This window comes from Mytilus galloprovincialis, chromosome 6 (genome assembly GCF_965363235.1).
Source record: "Mytilus galloprovincialis chromosome 6, xbMytGall1.hap1.1, whole genome shotgun sequence".
In the NCBI taxonomy this organism is placed as follows: domain Eukaryota; kingdom Metazoa; phylum Mollusca; class Bivalvia; order Mytilida; family Mytilidae; genus Mytilus; species Mytilus galloprovincialis.
This window is the reverse complement of record NC_134843.1, coordinates 99,798,473-99,821,699: the sequence shown is the minus strand read 5'-3', so window position 1 is coordinate 99,821,699 and position 23,227 is coordinate 99,798,473. Positions and strand designations below refer to the sequence as shown.

Here is a 23,227-nt window from a genome sequence, read left to right as displayed (position 1 = left end):
ATTAGTGAGATGTACAAGTTCAGACGTTCACTAACTTAAGCTATTTTACGTTAATTAGTATATAAATTATGATGTAAAACTGTACCTCCTCAGTCAAATAGATAGATAAGAAAGAAAATATATATTACCATTTTATGTACATATAATTGATTGTAATGATTACTGTTTGTTTGTTCTTTGTGTATGTGTTGATGACAATCCAGATTTTGGATTTTTATATCAATAAAATCTTATCTTATCTTATCTTATCTTATCTTATCTTATCTGACACAATCTAACTAAAAAAATAGATAAATTATATTTAAGGAAGCTTGTATGTTATTTTTGGAATTTTGACTGATAATTGTTAACATTCAATCGCCCTTCGTGAACTAGTAACACTCTTTTCGATAAAAATATGAATTTTAATGATATGATAAATCTAAATACCAGCTTTCCATTTTACAACGTAAAGTACAAAGTAATTTATCATTTTTAAGTATGTTAAGTTCAGAATCGTCCAAAGTCCAGAAATACATTGAATAGCGGCCAAAAGATCAAACAGAGGATACACTGTATCATTAGTCGTTCAATGTTAAATGTTACGTTGTCCGTTTTTTCTTCATAGCTCACCAGAACCATAAGCATTATGTCGGTCGTCATCGTCGTCTTCAATATCATCGTTTCATCTCATCTTCAGATATGTCATCTTCTCATTTAAAGCATTAAAGCTAAACGTTTTGAACTTAATAGTAACAGATGGTGCAATTTTGAGAAAACCACTTTTTTTTTCTTTCAAAAAACAAATTCACCAAAAATTGCACACGATTGTAATCTTGATTTTAATTGTTTAAGTTGCTCAATTGCATGACTGTCCTACCACAGAGTTGGTAACCTGATTTTTTTTTTTACTCTGGGGTCAAATGTCAGTCGATTATATGAATAAAGTCTATTGGGTCACCAATGAACTTTTAGTAATATAAGCTAGACCATGCAGAAGAGTAAGTATTAACACTTTTTAATAACATCTCATAGCGAGGGTACCTATCTCAAGTCGTTTGTTATGATAATGCCACTCAACTATACTAGTTTTAAATACCATTTTTGTCGGCTCACTTCGGCCATCGTAGTACACAAATCAAACTATAACACTCATTATGCACCTTAAGTGACAGTCATTGTTCTCATTAAACAAATCAACGTAGTCAACACAAATTACAGGTTTTAAACAAGTTTGCAGTTAGGTTTGATACTCATTTTACACTACTACCAAATAAACATAATTTTCACATTTTATTCAAATCGACTCTCGACTCCAATGTTAATTGACTATAGGGGTGTCAGTTTCCTACCGCAGATCGATGGTTCTCTTGGGCACTCAGACTTCCTTCACCTCTAAAAATGAAAGTGCACAGTAGTGCTGAAAATGGTTTTAATCAATCAATCAAATCTACTCATTGAGGTCCACATTGCTTAGGGTTTTAAGGGAATCTACTCTTTTATCGTAAAACATTACCATCATTAAAAAAGGAATTTAGCTCACAGCGATGTTGTATGCTGATGAAAGCCGTTAATAACTTAAGACCCTTAATACTTCATCTTACAAAAGTACAAAGTTTGCTTAAACGCATTGATCAATATTACTGACATCATGTAATTCAAATTTCAGATAGAACATTATTCATATCTTTACATAATGAGTAATCGGAAAGTTTTGTGTAATGTAAGCGAACATTAAATAACTGTTGCGTAACACCTATTTGTTTTCCTTCTGCTTCCACATTTCTTTACTGTTGATATTAATGGTGGTACTTGTCAGGATAAGAAACAGATGTATGCACATTATGCTTTTATATTGTCATTCAAAAAATGTATTACTTTACATTCATTACCATTTATTTGGTTTGGTTTTGTGCTTATGACACACGTGCGCTCTATTATTGCATTAAAATTACATTTTTTCCGTTCTTATTTTGTAGCATAAGACAAGCATTTAATATATCCTTTATTCTGTGGGGACCGAATACTGAAATATTTGGTCTAGTGGAAAATGATATTCCAGAATATTTATATTAACTGGAACGTGTATTAAAATGATTACAAATAAATACTATTTTATGGGGTTGTCGGTCTTACTCAGACTGAAAGATTTGTTTTGTCACCCCCTTCCCTGACAAAGGGACAAGACTTATTTATCCTTCATGAACAAGTTTGTTTCTACCTCTGGTGTATTGATGTATTTTTTGTTACTCCATCTTGAGTTTTCTGTATTGCGTTTACCAAATCTCTACCAACAAGGTTTAAAGTTTGAATCTTTTATACATAATCATGTAAATACATAATACAAAAGCACTATTGAACTTGAAAGTTAGATTTTAAAGGAAAGGCACTGTTATTGCTGTTCGTCGTCTTGAGTTAACAGGAGGTACATGTACATGTATGTAGTAAATTTTCCTTATAATATTGTTGTATCCACTTCATTTGTTTTATTCTTTAGTGTTTATTGGCACTACCACTGGGTCGATGCCTCTGCTGGTGGACTGTTAGTCCCCGAGGGTATCACCAGCCCAGTAGCCAGTGCTTCTGTACTGGCATGAAATACGGTTTTTTTGTGTTATTAAAATTTGCTGTTACAAAATGTAAGAAATTATTATAAATTAAGGAATGTATCTCCCTCATGCAAAGCTCTTAGTCCTTTCACGGATTTGGCTATACTTTTTGGACCTTTTGGATTATAGCTCTTCATCTTTTATATAAGCTTTGTATTTTGTTTTAATCCTTAACCAGAACATAAATTTCAGAGACGTCAGTCCTATTATATAAGCTTCCTTTTTCAACAACCGATTACGCATCTTTGAAAATTTGAATTGATCATGTCTTGAAAAATTTCATTTGCAATTTACCCTTTAATTAAGAGAATAACTATCAAGGTTTATACAATAAATTTTACATTAATATCCAACTTTTTATTTTACTTAAAATTACAAATATTAAATCATTCAGATGCTATACTATTGAAGTGTTTTATTAGCATCTATTCATTTAACGGTAGCATCAATCAAGATAAGGCATTTCAATGTAATACAATGGTGCCTTAGATTCTGTTGATCTCTGAGATAAAGAATCTACTGTATGGCAATCATTTATTCTAACCGTGTTCTCAACGGGAAAATCATGTCATTAATATTATTCAATACCTCATGCCTCATCCACTTATTCTTTTCATAGACAAGAAAGCATAAGTTTGATTCGCGTTTCTGTGTTCTGTTTGTACACGGTTATTGACATCACATCAATGCCGGCTATATGTTTTTTTCTTTCTGGTAATAGTCGATAATTGTCCATTGCTACACAATTTTTGTGTATGAGTCTTTGTTCAATTTACTATAAATTACAACATCTTTTTTATTTTGTAATTTTGTTTGAATTTTTAATTTGCGTGTGTTGTGTGATTGATTTGTGTCTAATTATTGTTCTATCTTGTGGCGGTCAGTTTTTACGGGAGGAAGCTGGAGAACCCAGTGAGAACAACGACCTTCGGGAGGAAAACTAAATAAAAAAGCAGAGTGCACTGCTACATGCAGGATTAAAACTTACAACCCCAGATTTGACAACATGGCAAGTGATACAGTATTAACCATGTCGTTCGGTATTTTTTATATACTTTTTTCCTCGAACGGGGTTAAGTTTCAACTTTGAATGTACACAGCTATTGTATGATATGTGTTTTGAATTGGGTTTTATTTCGAACCTGTTTTTGTATTGCTATGAGTTACAATTTATGACAAAAATCAGCAAAGACCCATCGAAACAACATCTGATACACAAATTTAATAATACTTTTAGATATTTGGACGATATTTTGGCTCTCGATAATGACGACTTCAGTATGTATACTAAAGAAACTTACTTTAAATAAAGCTAATACTAACAATGACCACTGCCCTTTCCTCGATCTTAATATATATCATTAACGGAAAGCTTAATACTAAAATTTATGATAAAAGAGATGATTTCTCATTTCCTATCGTTAATTATCCATTTTTAGATGGTAACGTTCCCTTGTCACCATCTTACGGTGTTTACATATCTCAACTTGTACGATTCGCTCGTGTATGTAACAGTGTTTTAGATTTTAATGAGAGAAATTTATGTATGATTGAAAAATTATTACACCAGGGATTTCGATATCACAAACTAGTCAAAACATTTAATAAATTTCATCATCGGTATAAGAAAATCATTCGTAAATATAGCTCAACATGCAGACTTCTTATACGTTCAGGTATTTCACATCCAATATTTTTTGGAATTATTTTTTATAAAGCACAAAAATGTCGGTATTCACCTCAGAAGCTAACAAAACCTTTAAATAGACTTATTAAGAAGGGATATAGTTACGATACTGTTGTCAGGTCATCAAAGATTGCATATTTTGCAATAATAAGGATGTTCTTATCACAAACAGAAAACCCTAGCTGTATTTGGCACAACCTTTTTCAACTTTTGATCCTCAGAGCTGTACAACTTTGTACCCCTTTTTTTTGACTTTCGAACTTTTATATCTGGTCGTCACTGATAAGTCTTGTGTGGACGAGGCGCGGTTTTGACGTATTGAATTTTAAACCTGATGCCTTTTGTTATCTATTATTCATGTGTTTCTTTGCCTAATACGTTCTCCTATTTAAAGTCCTGTACTATTATGTTGTCATTTTAATGTTATATTTAACAATGTCATTAAAGTGCGAGGTTTGGCATGCCACACAACCAGGTTCAACCCACCATTTTATTCTTTAAAAATGTCCTGTACCAAGTCAGGAAAATGGCCATTGTTATATCATAGTTCGTTTCTGTGTGTGTAACATTTTTACGTTGTGTTTCCGTTGTGTCGTTTGTTTTCTCCTATATTTGAGTGTGACTTCACATTACTATAAGACGTGTCACTGTACTTTTCTATCCCAAATTCATGTATTTGGTTTTAATGTTATATTGGTTATTCTCATCGGATTTTGTCTAATGCTTAGTCCGTTGCTGTGTGTGTTACATTTTAATGTTGTGTGGTTAATCTCCTCTTATATTTAATGTAGTTTCCCTCAGTTTTAGTTTGTTACCCCGATTTTGTTTTTTTTTTTGTCCATAGATTTACGAGTTTTGAACAGCGGTATACTACTGTTGCCTTTACTTGGCGTTAATATTGATTCACTTTTATAGGGTCTTTGCATCGCAACTAAACACATTTATATAAAAAAAAAAACAGTTGTTGGCATGACACGGGTTATGTTTTTCTCATATATGTTATGATGGTATGATACTAAACCCCTCACGGGAAGGATTGTGCCTGATATTCATATGATGAAGACATAATCTTTCAATCAGTTTAATTGAAGTTGGAGCTGGCATGTCAGTTAACTGATAGTAGTCTGATGTTATTTATGTATTATTGTCATTTTGTTTAGTTTCTTTTGTTAAATCTTCTGACATCAGACTCGGACTTCTCTTGAACTGAATTTTGATGTGCGTATTGTTATGCGTTTATTTTTCTGCATTGGCTATAGGTATAGGGGGAGGGTTAGATCTCATAAACATGTTTAACCCCGCCGCAATTTTTCGCCTGTCCCAAGTCAGGAGCCTCTGGCCTTTGTTAGTCTTGTATTATTTTTAATTTTAGTTTCTTGTGTACAATTTGGAGTTTAGTTTGGCGTTTATTATCACTGAAGTAGTATATATATGTTGAGGGGCCACCTGAATGACGCCTCCGGGTGTGGGAATTTCTCGCTGCATTGAATACCTGTTGGTGACTTTCTGCTGTTGTCTGCTCTATGGTCGGTTTGTTGTCTCTTTGACACATTCCCCATTTCCATTCTCAATTTTATTGATTGGGTTGATTTAATATGTATTAAAAAATTACAACGTTAAATGTTATTATTTATACTAGGTACATGTAAGTACTAATGTGGCATCCTACCAACGATAACAGCTGTGTTCAAGTGTACATGTTAAAACACTGTATCTTGACAACTCAAATGAATACCACAAAGACATACTTATCGTTTTGAAGTACAGTGAGAGTACTACGACAACAATTATTTGGTACTTCTAGAGTTGGTTGCTCGATAGTGAACAGAAAATACATTGTACTTTATCCATTACATTGAGTACATACACGTATGAAATAATTAATTCTCACATATATATATATATATGTAGGACTGAAATCTATGGCGGGTTCCAAATCTATGGCAGGTTCCTAATCTATGGTAAATGTGACGTTTCAAACGCCAAACAACTCACTTGAAATCTATGACAGAATTTTGTTTTCTTCAAATCTACGGCAGATCTGGGGGAGAGAGTAACATATAACGTCACTTTTGAATAACCCCATATTACATTTTCGCCGCCGCTAACGATGGCGGAAACCATAGATTTGAACACCATTCAAGATGAAGTTAAATATTTTTCTGACAAAAATTTGCCGTTGGTTTAAAAGAAGATGTGACCTACTATTCCGAAGAGGGACAACATATGCTGTACCGGTCAATGCCCGCGATGAATAAGGGCACCGGCGGCTATTTTCAGTATCGCATATTTTAGAAAAGGGAGTTTTGGTAGTAGTCTACGGTCTGCGGCTGGCAAAGTTTATAAAGTGAAAGATAAAATTACCGGATACAAATTTAATTTAAATCCACATCAAATAAAAAAGATGAATTAACGATATCGCTGAAATAAATATTATTTGAAAATTCAAACTGTTTATTTTTATTTGTTACTTTTTATTATTTTCTTTATACAAAAGGCGGTCTTCTTGTTTGTAAAAGGACTTATTAGTTGGCCAGTTTAATCAATGTGTTAAACAGATACCATGCATTGATTAAAAATGTTTATTTTTTACAGAGCACATCATTTCATCTTGAAGTCTGTATTAAGGTTTATGAATTTATAATTCATGACTCTTTTTGGTTGACCATTATGGAATGTTTATTTCACAAATGTTTATAGAAACGTTCCCGTTGTCAGATATTTCCTCTTTCTTAAGACAAGTCACTTGTCGAAAATGTACTGCATTGTTTTTCATTTGCAAAAAAAAAAATGCCATAGATTTGGAAACAATAAAAATCTGCCATGGATTAGGAAACTACAAAACTTGCCATAGATTAGGATTATAAAAAATCTGCCATAGATTTGGAATAGCATGACGTCACTTTCACCATAGATTCGGAATCTGCCATAGATTTGGAATCCACCATAGATTTGAGTCCTACATATATAGTAGATACAGCAGTTTTCGCAACAACTTATTATTATTTTAGTAAGAGTCATTTTTTTTGTAATAGAAGGAATTGGTTATTTCAAAACGCAAAATTTGAGCAGAAAAGTTTTCTAGATTTGGCTTTATGCCTTTGCAAATATTGGACGGCTTGTTTGTCTGCTCTCAAGTTTGCAGTTTTGAAGTTCTGTCATTTTGTCAATTCAATTTGTGAATTCATATTTCAAAACTGTCGATATAATAAAAGGTAGGTACGGTATAATGCCTGTTTACGCCGGATGGTTCCAATTCGCAGATTGGAAAGCAGAATGTACCTAACAGCTACAATTGTATTAAAATATTGATGATGTTTTGGTTTGGGTAGCACTTTATGCCAAAACATGTGTTTTTTGTGAAGTTTTTACAAACATTGTGTTTTATACCAAACCTAAATCTACTCCAATATTATGAATTGACACGTAGAAACAAATGAAAAGGAACAGAACGACTGAGAATAACATTTAGACAGTATAAACCAGACAAACAAGCGAAATTAAAGTTTTCGTGGTGCAAAGCCGAAAAGTATGCATTTTAAACGTATGAAAATTGATACGAATGAAACAATTTGCTCTTTTAAGGTTTTTTCTTTGTTTTTATCACCTCCTACTTGGATGTGGACAAGTTTTACAACTCTTGTAAGTACTGCATGAAATTTTCATGACCTTACAGCGTAAAGGTCAACCCAATTATCCTGACTGGTATTTCGTCTGATGTCGATAAAACTGTTAAAGTAATTGTTGGAACATTGTTTACACGTGTTTTATCTTCAATCATGTCTGTAATAATAAGTAATTAGCGCGGTTTCTTCGAAAGGCAGACATCTTTGTTTCGATATGAGAGCCGCTTATGTCAAAGACAATCAGCTCGATGCTGAGAAGCCACAAGGCTTTTATACAGTTAGAAAAAATGCAGTAGACATGAGAGTGCTAGAAAAATGTCTATGTTGAAATTCTCTGAGGTTTTCACATAACTGTAGTCCTAGCAAATTGGACAGACAAGTTGATCAACAAAACGTTTTAATGTCAAATATTATTGATGTAGTCAGCTCACCAAAAGTCGACATCCACACTGTAATTTTTGTTATCAAAGAATTCGGTAAACATTTACAGAATGCTTGTATTGAGTTTTTTTTTCTCTATCAAATTCCAAACAGTAAGATCAGGTAAACGTTAGGGAATTATGTACGATAGAAAAAAACCTTGTTGTCGTCATTCTTTGTATCTTCCATGATTGAGTAAAACAGCAGTTTATTGGTTATTGTTATTTTTAATGGTAGGTTTGTTTGACATTTCCCTAGAAATTCCATGTATAAAACAAACAAAAAATGACTTTAATACTTGCTAGAGTTTCAATCATCAACCTGCTCTCTATGATAATGATAGTACTCTATAATACGAGATTTCTGTTCACAAGACCAAAGCTGGATTATTTATCATTGGTGTTTACCACCATTTTCAACACTTTTTTCTATATCATTCATGTACTTATATTTTCAAATTTGAAAAAGTATCACCTCCTCCAAAACATCTAAATATATATGTAGCTTTATGTTTTATATAGAATATGAATGCTGTTTAAATTTCAATATTGTATGTTTGTTATGATTGTCATGTTTCACTTTGTCTTGGTAACAATCCAATATTTGCATTTTACACCAACACAATGATTTGATTTGATTTGATTATATCATGGCGACCAGTGTATAACTGTGAAGGAATGTAGAGTGCCCCGAGTAAACCTTTGACCCTCGGCAGGACAACTGGCAAACATATACTCAAATGATATCCAATTGACTTGACCACACCTTGCCGCGAGGGAACTGGGACTATATCTTTTAAATAAATTTTGATAATCGGTGATTTAAAAGTTGACGAACCGTCCCATCATACTCCGCAGAGCAAGAATAGTTTTTCAGTATTGAAAGCAGACTTGCCTCCAAATGCCTTTTTGTAATCAAATAGAAATTATCTACAACATTACCAAAGCTACAGTTCTAAAATAATTAAAATTTCAGAGATAAAACACATACAAGATCGAGAAGACGGAAAACAGACTAAACAACAGCAATTTATTTCACGCTTACAACAGTGTTCTGCTTAAATATTTGATGAATTTGAGATCTGCCTTTCATTGACAACTGTAAAAACACACGCTAATCGACGCCTTTCTTAATCGGTAAAAAGGTTTTGTTAAATATCGACAGGATGTTTACAGTTTTCAAGATGTCTGAACGATTAACCAATGTATATCAATAAACTAGGAGTTAAAAAAATCTGTAAGTTCAGAAATGATGGAGCTATTGATTTTTTTGGAAATAATGTAAATATTATATTCGATTATTTGCATTAGTTATCTTTTAATGGTACTAGTAATCAATCGTTGTAGTATTTCATGTGTATATCAAGACATTTCAGAATGCACATGCACATTATAATGATCAATTAGCCTTCTTATATAAAAAAAGAAAAAGATGGGGTATGATTGCCAATGAGATAATTCTTCACAAAGGACCAAATGACACAGAAATTAACAACTATAGGTCACCGTATGGCCATAAACAATGAACAAAGCCCATACCGCATAGTCAGCTACAAAAAGCCCCAAAATCACAAATGTAAATTGCATAGTTTGCTCCGATGACTGTAAGAAAGGATCAGTTGATGGAAAGAAAGAGTATTATTTTCAATGTATCAGCAGGGTTTAACATACCAAAAGCACGAATAGCGCCACTTGTTCATCTTTAAATGGTTCATATATATATGAGGAAGTGTGATATGATTATTACCAATGAGACAAATATCCACCAGTTTACCCTTTGGAAGCACCTTACTGTACACTGTGTTGGTCAGTCTTTATCTTTTAAATAGAAATAATAATAAGATAACCGTATGGCCATTAACAATGAACAAAGCCCATACCGCATAGTCAGCTATAAAAGGCCCTGAAATAACAATGTAAAACAATTCCAACGAGAAAACTAACGGCATTATTTATATAAAAAATGAACGAAAAACAAATATGTAACACGTAAACAAACGACAACCGCTGAATTACAGGCTCCTGACTTGGGACAGGCACATACATAATACATAGAAACTTCGTTTATCATTTCGTTGATTTTCAATTTCGAAATTAAATAATTTCCCCCTTGCTAATTTTTTTTAAACTAGTATGACGTTATGGAAACCGACGATAACAAGAAGATATGGTAAGATTGCCAATGACAAAACTCTCCATCAGAGACCAAAATGACACAGAAGTTATCAACTATAGGTCAAAGTACGATCGTCAACCATGAATAATTTGTATGCCTTTGCATTAGGAAGTAATTAATTTTAAGTGTCTGCCCATTTCTTGTTCCTCCTTTAGCGAGAAGGCACCATAGTGTTTTTGCTCGGTAAAGTTTTATATTAAAATAACGTTACAGATAAACAAACAGTTTCTAAGTTTTACAATTCTTTTCTTTAACATGATATATATATCATTCAAACTTTGATAAATAGTTATCAGAGGACTTAAAAAAAAACACGTTAAAATCAAATTATTGCCTTGGTTTAACTCCAACAGAATAGTATATTTTATTAGTGTTGGCCATTCATCAAATATTATCCATTTTATATCATTCAACTTGCAGGCTGATTGAAATATTTAATTTTTTGACTGGGAACCAATAATGATTTTAGCATGTTCACATGGCAGGGTTCCACCTTAATCATGTTAAGTCAAAAGTTCAAGAACATCTTCAGCGGACAAGCATTATACAGACCACAACAACTCCAGGTGAGAATACAGAGTTAATTTCATATTACATCAGTACGTTTCTGTCATTGTAGAATATAATGGTGCTTTTAATCTATATAAAAGCAGAAACGCAGACACATTAGTTCTATGGAACACAATTAAGGTTGCCAATCGCATTGTCAAAGTGTATACTCGTGTTATATGCATAGTTTTGTTCTTTGTCTTTATAGTTTTGGTATATATACGGTATTCATTCGCAACAGTCTTTGGTAAATCGTCCTATAAAACATATATTTTCTTCGTTGAAAATATATTTACAATGATATGTTGCCATTGTACCTCATTACATAACGTAAATTTAAAATTTGCGGGGATTATATGTTATTCGGAATTTTCACCGTCCGGCAATATAGGCTCATATTCCGTGGCAGTGCTTTATATTTCCCGAGCCACCTTTATATATGAGCCACATGGAGAAGAGGAAACAGGCCACTGAGTTGGAAAATGACCCAACATTCCTTTACAAATATTGTCATGTTACTTGTTAAACGTTGTTCCCATTTCAAGACAGACAATCATCGAATGTACTTAGAGTGAAAATACGTCATCGACAGATGTGCAAATAAATCAAATGTATGATCCAACAAATATCATCAAATATTTAATCGAAATATCAAGAACCTGAATTTAACCTTGACTTATTTTTCTATAAATAGATCAAAGTCTTCCTGATTTAGACGTTCTAATCACGCAACAAAGAAGTCAAACACAAGTCTATTAATTCCGGATATTTTTTAATATAATGAATATTTAATGGTGGCAGTAATTAACTTTTTTCTGACAAATTTGAAAGATAGCGATTATGGGTGATTATTTTCTCACCTGTTTTCAATGAAGATGTCGAGATTCTGTTGTCTGATTCTATCCGAATTGTTTAAGGAGGAGCTGCTGACGGAATTCTCGGCTTTAACGAGGTTTTTGTTCTCAACACTTGTTTGTGGTGATCAAATAATCACGGTAACCCGATTATCATCACATATTATCTTAAGGTGTGTTTTTTTTAAGGATAAGACATAACTATTGACTAACTAGTCTTTCCACTTAGCGCAACTCTATTATGTTTTGACATAACTATTGACATAGCAGTTTATTTCACTTATCGTACTGACCTTGTATTTGACATTACTTTTGACTTATCAGTCTTTTTCATTTATCGTACTGACCTTGTCCTTGACTCAGCAGTCTTTTTCATTTATCTTTCTGACCTTGTCCTTGACTAAGCAGTCTTTTTCATTTATCGTACTGACCTTGTCCTTTGATATAACTGTTGAATAAGCAGTCTTTATCATTTATCGTACTGACCTTGTCCTTTGATATAACTATTGACTAAGCAGTCTTTTTCATTTATTGTACTGACCTTGTCCTTTAACATTACTTTTGACTTATCAGTCTTTTTCATTTATCGTACTGACCTTGTCCTTTGATATAACTATTGACTAAGCAGTCTTTTTTCATTCATCGTACTGACCTTGTCCTTTAACATTACTTTTGACTTATCAGTCTTTTTCATTACCGCACTGACCTTGCCCTTTGACAAAACTATTGACTAGCCATCGTACTGACCTTGTCCTTCGGTATGTCATTATTGACTTACCAGTCTCCTTACTAAACGCACTGACCTTGTACTTTGACATTACTATAGATTTACCAGTGATTTCTACTTAGTGTAGCCTCCTTGTATTTGATATAGTATTGACTCATCATGTTTTTCACTAATCGTACTGACCTTGTCCTTTGACATGACAATTGGTTAATTATAGGTTTCATACCGAGTGAGAATTAGATATCGATTGATATCAACTCGAATTATTTAATTTCAATAATAATAAACGAGCCTATGGCGAGTTTATTATTATTCAAATTAAATAACGAGAGTTGATATCAAGCGATATCTAATTCTCGCAAGTTGTTAAACCTATTTCTCTTATGGCAAAAAATTGTATGTGCGTGGCCTATTTGTTGCGAGTTGTGTTGCTACGGCCGTTTTTCTTTGCAACGCGTACTGATCTGTATACTTTTTGAACTAATATGGTTTTATTTTATTCGCTCTGAAAGGCTGATTTTATATATTTAAAAATGAGATGACTCAGTTTAATTCAAACGATATTGAATTATCACAAGCTGTAAAACGTATGGTAAAAAACAAATGTTTTTATGATTATTTTCGTGGCGAGAGTTGTTGCTACGGGCGTCATCTGTTTTACCGGAAGTAAACAATCAGTTGTCAAGAAAAATAGTAGTCCCGGCATGACCTTTTCCAGTGAATAATGACCTGATCAACGGCCAATGAAAATATTGGAAATTTACGAGATAAGCCAATCAAATTAACGTAATTTTGATATCACTTTTTCATATCACACTCCGTACGGTGTGATACGAAAAATATCTATTCACGTGGGAGTTAGATAACAGGCCCCAACCATAAGAGAAACAGTCTTCTCACTTATCGTACTGACCTTGTCCTCTGACATGACTATTGATTAAACCGACTTTTCACTTATCGTACTGACCTTGTCCTGACATTACTATTGACTAGCTAGTCTTATTCCCTTATCGTACAGACCTTGTCTTTTGGCATTACTATTGCATTATCAGTCTTTAATTACTCAGCGTACCTCATATCTTTTGACTAACTAGTCTTTCAAATACGAATACTCTAAAATTTAGTCGGGTCAAACGAGAACGACTTGACGTATGAATAATTTTCACTTGATTCAATCGTAGAGCATAGTCATATCGAGTGTTTATTTGATCCAATCGAATAGCTTAGTTTATTAACCATAGTCTGTTAAGAACATGCATGCAATCATACATGATTAATATTAATGTAAGATGATGACAAACTCTCGTGGCATGCAATCTTGCAATGCAATGAATGAAATTTCTGTTGAAGGATTTACGATTCAGAACTTTTTCATAATCTGACAAATCGCGTTTGAATAATGATTGTTCAACCTATATCAACTTACAAGGATATGTTTATCGGTGATGTTCCGTTAAATATACAAATCGAAATACAACATTGCGAAATTAGCAAGTTGTGTAATTCGCTGTCTTCTCGGTGCTTTTAACTCTTTATCGATTATTTACATAACGCATCTTTCAAAGGATGCCACGCGTCTGTGAATTTCACATAGAACTTTCTGTAATGTGAAATTACCGTGTAATTTTTACATAATCAAAGTTACGAAACACAAAAATGACAATGATGCAATTATAAAATTAGTATCTAGGCGCTACGTATTTTTTGCAAAACCAACTATAAATCATAAACAGCATTTGTTTTATGAGCTATAATTCGAGCGAAAACTTTTGATGTACAAATGTCATACAAACATTTAAATAAAACAAGGTAAACGAAGCTATTTAAAAGATGAAATGAGATATTTATGGTTTCAAAACGAATCTCTTGATACAATTAATATACAGTTACACATTAATATTCATAAACTCTTTAATTGAAGTTCCATCCATAAATTAGGTGACCAAAGGATCTTTTCAAAATAAAATAAATTAACAAAATATCCTTCATGATTAAATCAATCATAAGAGAAAATTTAAGAACATGTAAATTGGAATCGAGGTGGTTTAAACAGTCCATTTCGACTCCATAACAGCCCTAACTTTTAACGTGTCTGGCCACCTCACGTTTAAGGGCATACGATACAGTTTTGAACCTGTATTTACAAGTTGATGAAAATTTGCATATAGGCTATTTTTTACCTAATTAAATCAAATATGTAATCAAAAATATACCTTCATGTGCTACTTTTTGAGTAAAATGAGGTCGAAATTTTGTATATTTGCTCAAAATTCAGATTTGTGTCCGTATTTTCTTTTTCGAAAGAAAGACATAACTTTTTTGTTTTAAAAGATAAACACAAATTGTTTTTTGTTAAATAATCCGTAATTTCTGTATCATTAAGTATCATTAAAAATTTATGCAATTTTTATTCTGAAATAACTCTATATTTATCAAATGTTCATGAATAGAAAAAAAACGTCATTTTTTGCTGCATGTTTATTAAAATTAAAAAAATTGCGCTATTTACAGTTTGATAAAATTTGGGTCACATAATCTCCTTGCAAAATGAAACAAATTGCTGTTTTAAAAAATAGGGGTCCATGCACTCGTTTTCAAATTAAATCAGTTTGAATGATAAAAATCAGTGGAAAAATGCATCTTTTCCCGATATGTCATAGTTTGACGTCGCGAAAATAACATTTTACGTTAGCAACGTCATTACCTTCCCTGTAACTGTATCGTATGCCCTTAACTAGACGGCGCAACTTAATTCGAACGAGTTTACAATTATACTATTATTCAGTTATAATTGTGTTGTTAGTTCTTTTCTTTCAGATTTTTTTTTATTGGTTTAGCCTTTTCTATTTTTTTTTTTATATTATCAAACTATTATAGTAAAACCTTTATGGTTTCTTACTTTTTCCGGTGAACTATTATACAACAGGTTGTCTGATTCATCTGAAAATTTCAGGGCAGACAGATCTTGACCTGATTATCTTAACATAATGCATGTAATAGGTACAAAGCAGCCCTCTTTATTGTCAACTGCTTTCAATTATATGATATTATTGTTTTTAAAAGAAAAGATATTTTAATGAAACTAATATTCATTTGTGTTACCCGATACCACTCCTGTCCTGGTATCGCGGTCAAAAATATTCAAGCACGACTATTGTACTCGGACTCAGAAATCAACCAATCAAAATACTGGATTTGGTGAGTCGAGCACAAATTTCGTACCACTCCGAACACTAGGTAAAGTTGAATGACCGCAAACCCTCGGTTTAGCAGAGGTTCAGGTGGCTCAGTCTTTATTATTATTTTTATGTAATGTTTCGTGACTGGAATTTTAATCGTTTTTGTTTTTATCAAGATATTGCAAGTCTATCCTCGACTAATAAGTTTCGATTTTTACCTTCCGCCTCTTTTTAACCAGATCGTGACAGCATGTCTATATACCTAAAACAACGGAAACCACAAAAAAAGCATAATCTTGGCATGCACAAAAAATTACCACAAAATTTGTTAGATAGTTAGCAATGTCGCTCCTTTCTACGTGCCATCAATAACTAGTTGATTATTTTCCAATACACAAACAAAAACTGAGTTTTTTAAAGTTACGTAAGTGACGCATGCGTTATTCCGTAATCGTGAAGAGTGTATGCTTTGAATTCTAAAGAACATTGTCATTAAGATTTGCCCCATTTTTTATATCACCGCAACTGTCATATCAAACGAAGCCAAATACATTTACTCGTAGATAATTAGGCAATATGAGAATATAAAAATGTGTTTTTTTTTGTTTTGATTATAGCACGTAATGCTTTGTAATACTAGTACATTAAAAGATATGTTTTACGGACAGATCTGGTATTTTCTCTGAAAGATTGAACAGCATTATTAATATAAACTCTGAGTTATATAATAAAGTAAAAAAATAAATATATTACAAACACGAACCAACACCCAACACTGAATTGCAGGTCCTGACTTTGGACAGACACAGATATTGGCGGAATCAAAAATGCTTATGAGCACTCAAACCTCCCCATACCTGGGCATTCCCTTGTGCAATGCCAAAATATAAGTAAACAATGTCGACAGGATGTACGATCTTGAGTATTCATAAATACTTACATATATAGCAATATATAATATCTAATTATTATTTCTAATTTTGAAATCATAACCAATTTCAATATCGATAAAAACAATATCTCAAGAGTCTGCTATACTGTGTAACAAAAGCATTATGAAAATTACCGAGCTGAAAGGAAATTTCAACAAGAACTATCTTTAAAAAAGATATCCGACGTATTTAAATTTGAGTATATGTTTAAAACTATCATTTCGATAACCTTCAGAAGCACAAAGATACCATTTAAATAACGTTTTCTCTGTTTGTGTTCAGTATTCTCGGTCCTCGTATCTTTCTGTTTACATTCACCAAAACCCCGCGGAAGGAAGGCCCCTTATCAAATGACAAAATTAAAGGCGCAAATACATCAAACAAATGGAAAACAACTGTCATATTTCTAACTTGGTACAGTCATTTTCTGATGTGGAAATTGAGCACTTTAAGAATAGTTCACTCGCAGGATCAATTGCAATGAGTTAACAAGGGTCGTATCTAAATTTACGATCTTTATAAACAAAATTACCGTAAAAATTTGGACAGGATGTCTAGTTTTTAATCAGAATTCTGGTACAACTAAAATCCCCAACCAAATATTTCTATCAATGAAAGAATTTAGAAAAGCTTTAGTCAATCAACGGTAAGGGGTAAAAATCTTAAATAATAAAAAAAAAAAAAAAAAAAAAAAAACCGTAGAGAACTTCCAATTCCAACTCACAAAATGTTTTTAGAAGGACGTAGTTACACAGTGTATCGCAAAAAAAAAAAAACTGGTCAGTGACGCATTCGTTTAGATCTATAAACGTACAACTGGTTTATCACTACTAATATTGTGATACAAAGCTTGACAATGTGCTGGGTTTTTTCAATTTCAATCTATAGGAACTAGTTGGTGGTGCCTTTTGTGTCCGATATTTTTGGAAATATCTATTGACCTTCCACGCATTTTTTTTTTATAAAACCGATGTACTCAGCTAACAATATACAGTAACTATTCATTTTTTCACATAGAAATCAGATAAAAAATGATGGTAACGATACACACAGAAAGTTAACTTATTACAGAACTATAAAATATTAACAGCTGTCATATATAACTGTAATGTTCTAATAGGTAGGTCTTGCAATAATTAAGGTAAGCGATTCTATGACTGAGAGACAATATTAACAAACTGAGTCTTGCAACAATTAAGGTAAGCGATTCTATGACTGAGAGACAATATTAACAAACTGTGTTTTGCAATAATTAAGGTAAGCGATTCTATGACTGAGAGACAATATTAACAAACTGAGTCTTGCAATAATTAAGGTAAGCGATTCTATGACTGAGAGACAATATTAACAAACTGAGTCTTGCAACAATTAAGGTAAGCCATTCTATGACTGAGAGACAATATTAACAAACTGAGTCTTGCAATAATTAAGGGAAGCCATTCTATGACTGAGAGACAATATTAACAAACTGTGTCTTGCAATAATTAAGGTAAGCGATTCTATGACTGAGAGACAATATTAACAAACTGTGTCTTGCAATAATCAAGGTAAGCGATTCTATGACTGAGAGACAATATTAACAAACTGAGTCTTGCAATAATTAAGGGAAGCCATTCTATGACTGAGAGACGATATTAACAAACTGTGTCTTGCAATAATTAAGGTAAGCGATTCTATGACTGAGAGACAATATTAACAAACTGAGTCTTGCAATAATTAAGGGAAGCCATTCTATGACTGAGAGACAATATTAACAGACTTAGTAATGCACGTGTTATGTCAACTGATTTACCAGCGTAAACATAAAATAAAATCGTTTTTCAACGAACTTTGCATTATCGAAAACATGAGTTTTAGCGGTAATGGTTTCTATTAAACGGCGACTTAGACTTTAAAACATTACTACTTTGAACTTTTTGAGACGTGAATGGATAAATATCGGTATTTCTTGATGGTATCTCACACTTATCATGTACATTCCAGATCACGTTAATTGAAATATGTTTACCATATATTTATTTTTTTGATTTGCGATAAATTGATATTTGATAGCACGTGCTGTTTATAAGTTGAGTTTTTCAGTTGAATCCTAGGTGAAAAAACTTAATGGACACAAATTTACAGTAATCACCGAGTTTTATCTTTAAAAAAAAAGGATTCCAAGATAAAAGAGCCGTCTGATGTATTAATACGAGGGTGTGATAACAAATAAAAATACATGAATTATCATTGGGATTTCCAACCATGATAAAAAGGTCTTTTTTAAGGTTTTTTTCTCAGAGCGTCATCGACGAGTCTCGTGTAGACGAAACGCGCGTCTGGCGTACAAAATTCTAATCCTGGTATCTATGATGAGTTAATGATAGACTAAAGGTTATCATTTTAATCAGATTTACAATAAAACGTTAGTGAGACAGTAGTAAATGAGTCATTGAAAAAGGAAAAGAAGTATGTGTTAATATCTTGCCTGTATATGACAGTTGTTATCCATTCGTTGGATGTGTTTGAGCTTTTGATTTTGCCATTTGATCAGGGAATTTCCGTTTTGAATTTTCCTGGGAGTTCATTATTTTTAATATTTTACTTTTTTCGTTACTATGAGAGGCATCGATTTAGAACTATATATATAGTAGAGAATGCAGATTTCACTTCTAGAAAAGATTATTTATTTTTTGATAGTAGAAAAAAAAAAGAATAATAAATTATGTATACCCTAAATATTGTAAGATTGTTAGGGAAAATAATTGCACTTGCAAATAGTAACAATATTAGCTATCATTTATAAACGTCTAGTATTGCGCGCATCGTATCAACGGCTACGTACCATGATTCTTATCTTTTTTTCAAATTAAATTCGACAGGAGCTTTCCTTGTGAATTTGCTCTTTATCAGTTTTTTCTACTACGCTTGCATGTCGCACACCAAAGTAACGTAAATAGAGTAAAAAGGTCGTTGGAACCAGGCTGTTATGGAATTTACCTGCAAATTTATATTATCTTTTATTTGGTTGTATTTAAATTCTTATTAGCTTTATGGGCGACTGTAAAAAGTATGTTTTAACATTCTGTTTAACTAGAGGGTTATCTCTACTGTAAAATAAGAGTGCCACCGTTTTGTTAAATACATGTGCCTGTTTCTTGTAAAATAAGAGTGCCACCATTTCTGTTAGATAAGAGTTACACCTACTTTTGTTAAAACAAAAATCTCAGCTACAAAGACATTTAAGAAGGTAGCTGAAAGCGATATTATTTTCCCTTTTCTATTGGACTAGAGAATGAAATCGGGGAATGAGTCAAATAGACAACAACCCGACCAAAGACCAGAAAACAATACAAGGCAACAAATGACCTTATGAAATATTGCATGTACTACTAATACATGTATGTAACTATTACCCGGTATCACTTTGGAATAATCAGACTCCTTTTAACATATGATTATTACCCGGAATCCCTTGAGAAAAATCATACTCCTTTAAACACATGATTCATGTTAGTCCATCAAGAAGATAGGTAATGTGTTTCTGTCATCAGTCATGTGTCGTGGTAGATTCTTTGGCAGATTTATGTTTGATGAGGTAACAGTCAATAGTCTATCATCGCAGGGCGTAGCATCTTATAATACTAATGAGAACGATGACTTTCATTTAGAAAAACCAACTCTGGCAGAGTTATATTATTATCTATTTTTTAAAATCTGTGTCTCTCTTCCTTTTTTTCGGTGCAAGAAAACACTCCTAGTTTCGTACCTTTATTTTCAGTTTCTTTTACCTTTTGTTCCTTAAATTAAGTTATTATAATATTATCTTTCGTTATAACAGAAACAAAATGAAATATACAATTTAAACGAAGTGTCCAAGAATTAAATCGCATGCCCCCCTTAATAATGAAATAAAACATGTGTAACTAATATTGGATTGCTATATATTTAAATTTGATAACTTACCTAAGTCGAAAACTATAAGTTTTGGTTTCGGTTTACTGTCCATTTTAAATTGAAAAAGTTGTGTCCCAATTTAAGAATAAATGAATAATTCTTTGTATTTTTTTTTGTCACACGCTCATCCTTGGATATTGATGGATTGACAGCCCGCCAATTCAATTTGTAAGATTGGCAATACTATACACAATCAAGTATACACAGAGGGCAGATGCTTGTTAAACGCTCTATCTTCCACATTTAAGTCTTATTAACCAAAGTGTTTAACTGTCGAAAATGAATATTGAGTGGTAGTCGATCTGGTATATGTAGAAAATTTGGCGCGGAAACGTTTGTTACGTTGCAGCCGATATTATTATCACGTGGTGAAAAATAACGCTGGTTCGTTGATTCAATGTGCATATATTTTGATCACCATGAAGACATCGAATTGATAATTTGTTTTTCGCCGTTGAAAACCTGCGGTTCATATTACTAAATAAATCTTAAACATCGCTAAGAATAAATTCTTCTTATCAACACTAATTGAACTGCGGAGATACGATTAACGGATTTAACTGAATGGTGTTTACATAGAAACTGACAGATAAGCAAATAACCACAGAAAAGGTATCAGGACATGAAAACATTCATAAATTTGACAAGAAACAAATAGAGAGATATTTTACAAAGCGTATATTCTCGCCAAAAACAATGCTGATGGTACAGACGATAAAAGCTGTTTCTGGTAATGAAAGATCAATAATGATACGTTGTTGAAATTCAACAGAAAAAAAATGTTTTTTTTTCTCTCAACATGTTCACTGTCAAACTCAGTTTAATTTATGAGTCAAATGTCGCGTTTTTTGTTAATTGTGATTTGTAAATTGCATTTAATCGCAATGCATATCACGTGTTCACTATAGGATTACTCCTTATAAAGATGGCTTTTGATGTTAAAACTATTTTAATTTACAAATCACAAATTTAATACATATTTGTTGTTGTTGGTGGAGGGGGGGGGACCCATCCCATCACTGATAAGAAGTTCTATAGTAAACACGCGATATGCATTGCGATTATATAACCGAGGGAAACGCATCCACTACATTGTAGAAGAGGAAAACACCGGAAAAACAGAAACACTGAACTGCAACAAAAAAATAAACGTCAACATACCTAGAAACTGACTTTTTGATAACAACTGCCATATTTCTGACTTGGTATAGGGAATTTAAAAAAAGGTGGGTTAAACCTGGTTTTATGGCTGGTCGAACCTGCTTCCTTTATGACAATGTTACAAAATACATCTAACATGACAACAATTTGTAACAGGAATACAGTACAAATAAATGCACGAACACTCAGCACAGAGAAATACACAAATAAATAATATAATAATACATTACACCATGAAAACCTCAGAATAACAACGGACATCTCCCGGCATGATTTAACACAGCACATGTACAGGACACCATAAACTGTGCGTCACATGAATGGATCAGCACCCCAAAAAGTGACGTATATGGTATTACAGGTAATCTTGATATTCATAGAATGATAAGGAACGAGATCCAACATTTACAACTATTGAAGAGACTATATGTCTATTATCATTGGTAGAAATACCTATTAAGTAATATGGCTTTAAGGGAAAAGGCTGTATGTCTATTGACGTTGTTAGCCGTACTGAAATTGTCATTGGACTTCAAAGAAAATCGAATCAATCGAACATCATTCACTTCATTAAAATACTTTGGTATAAAGAGCTGTCTTATAACAATCTATTGAAGATAACTATTATTACAATGACGTGTAATATAAGTACAATATTTCATGAAGTGTCACTTAAAAATGAAATGGTCAATATCTTTCATTTCTCATTAACATGCAATTTACAAACTAATAAAGTTAAATGAATGTTAAGTTGCATTAACATTTTGTAACGTAACAAATATCAGTGATACTTAAAAACTGTTTGTAATTAAAATCATCAAAGACACAACGCTGATCAGATTTCTAGTTACGAAACATAAACAGTTGCTATGCTGAGAATTAAGAGGTATGTGATGATTTGGAAAAGAACATGCGTAAACCAATTATTTGACGCTTTTTAATAACGGATCAAAGATATTAAGCTTTGTAGTTGGTATACAGCAAATCCATTTGTCTACATGGCCTTTTCTGAGGTACTTGAACCAAAACGGTTGAAAGACTAAATCAATTACAATATTAAAGGGTTCGCACTTCTGTAAATAAAGACAATGCAATTTCCAATAGGAACTCCTTTTACGGATAATACTATTTACATTTACTATAGAGTTTCATAACTACAGGCAACAGTAGTATACCGCTGTTGAAAGAGATTATATCCTTGAATGAAAAACACCTTTGTCCTGTGCACTACTATTTTTTGAAAGATCAATATATAGGGGTGTCCGATATATTTTTAACATTTATATATACTCCGAATTTCTGAGAATTAAACCTTAAAATACATAGAGAATATCATATGGCTTTTTCAATATCGCATCAGTATGAACCCGAGACACCAATATAATCCCAAGAG

The 23,227-nt window shown here is 32.4% G+C and overlaps 1 protein-coding gene across 1 annotated transcript in view; it reads right to left on the bottom strand.

The window, feature by feature from the left end:
- Window positions 1–20,869, bottom strand: part of LOC143080934 (magnesium-dependent phosphatase 1-like) — a 34,470-nt gene extending 13,601 nt beyond the window's left edge. The window contains exon 1 of the mRNA XM_076257127.1: window positions 20,683–20,869. Coding sequence (XP_076113242.1) covers window positions 20,683–20,725 — 43 coding nt within the window. The 5' untranslated portion in view covers window positions 20,726–20,869. The remainder of the gene's footprint in view (window positions 1–20,682) is intronic.
- Between the last annotated feature and the right edge of the window lie 2,358 nt (window positions 20,870–23,227).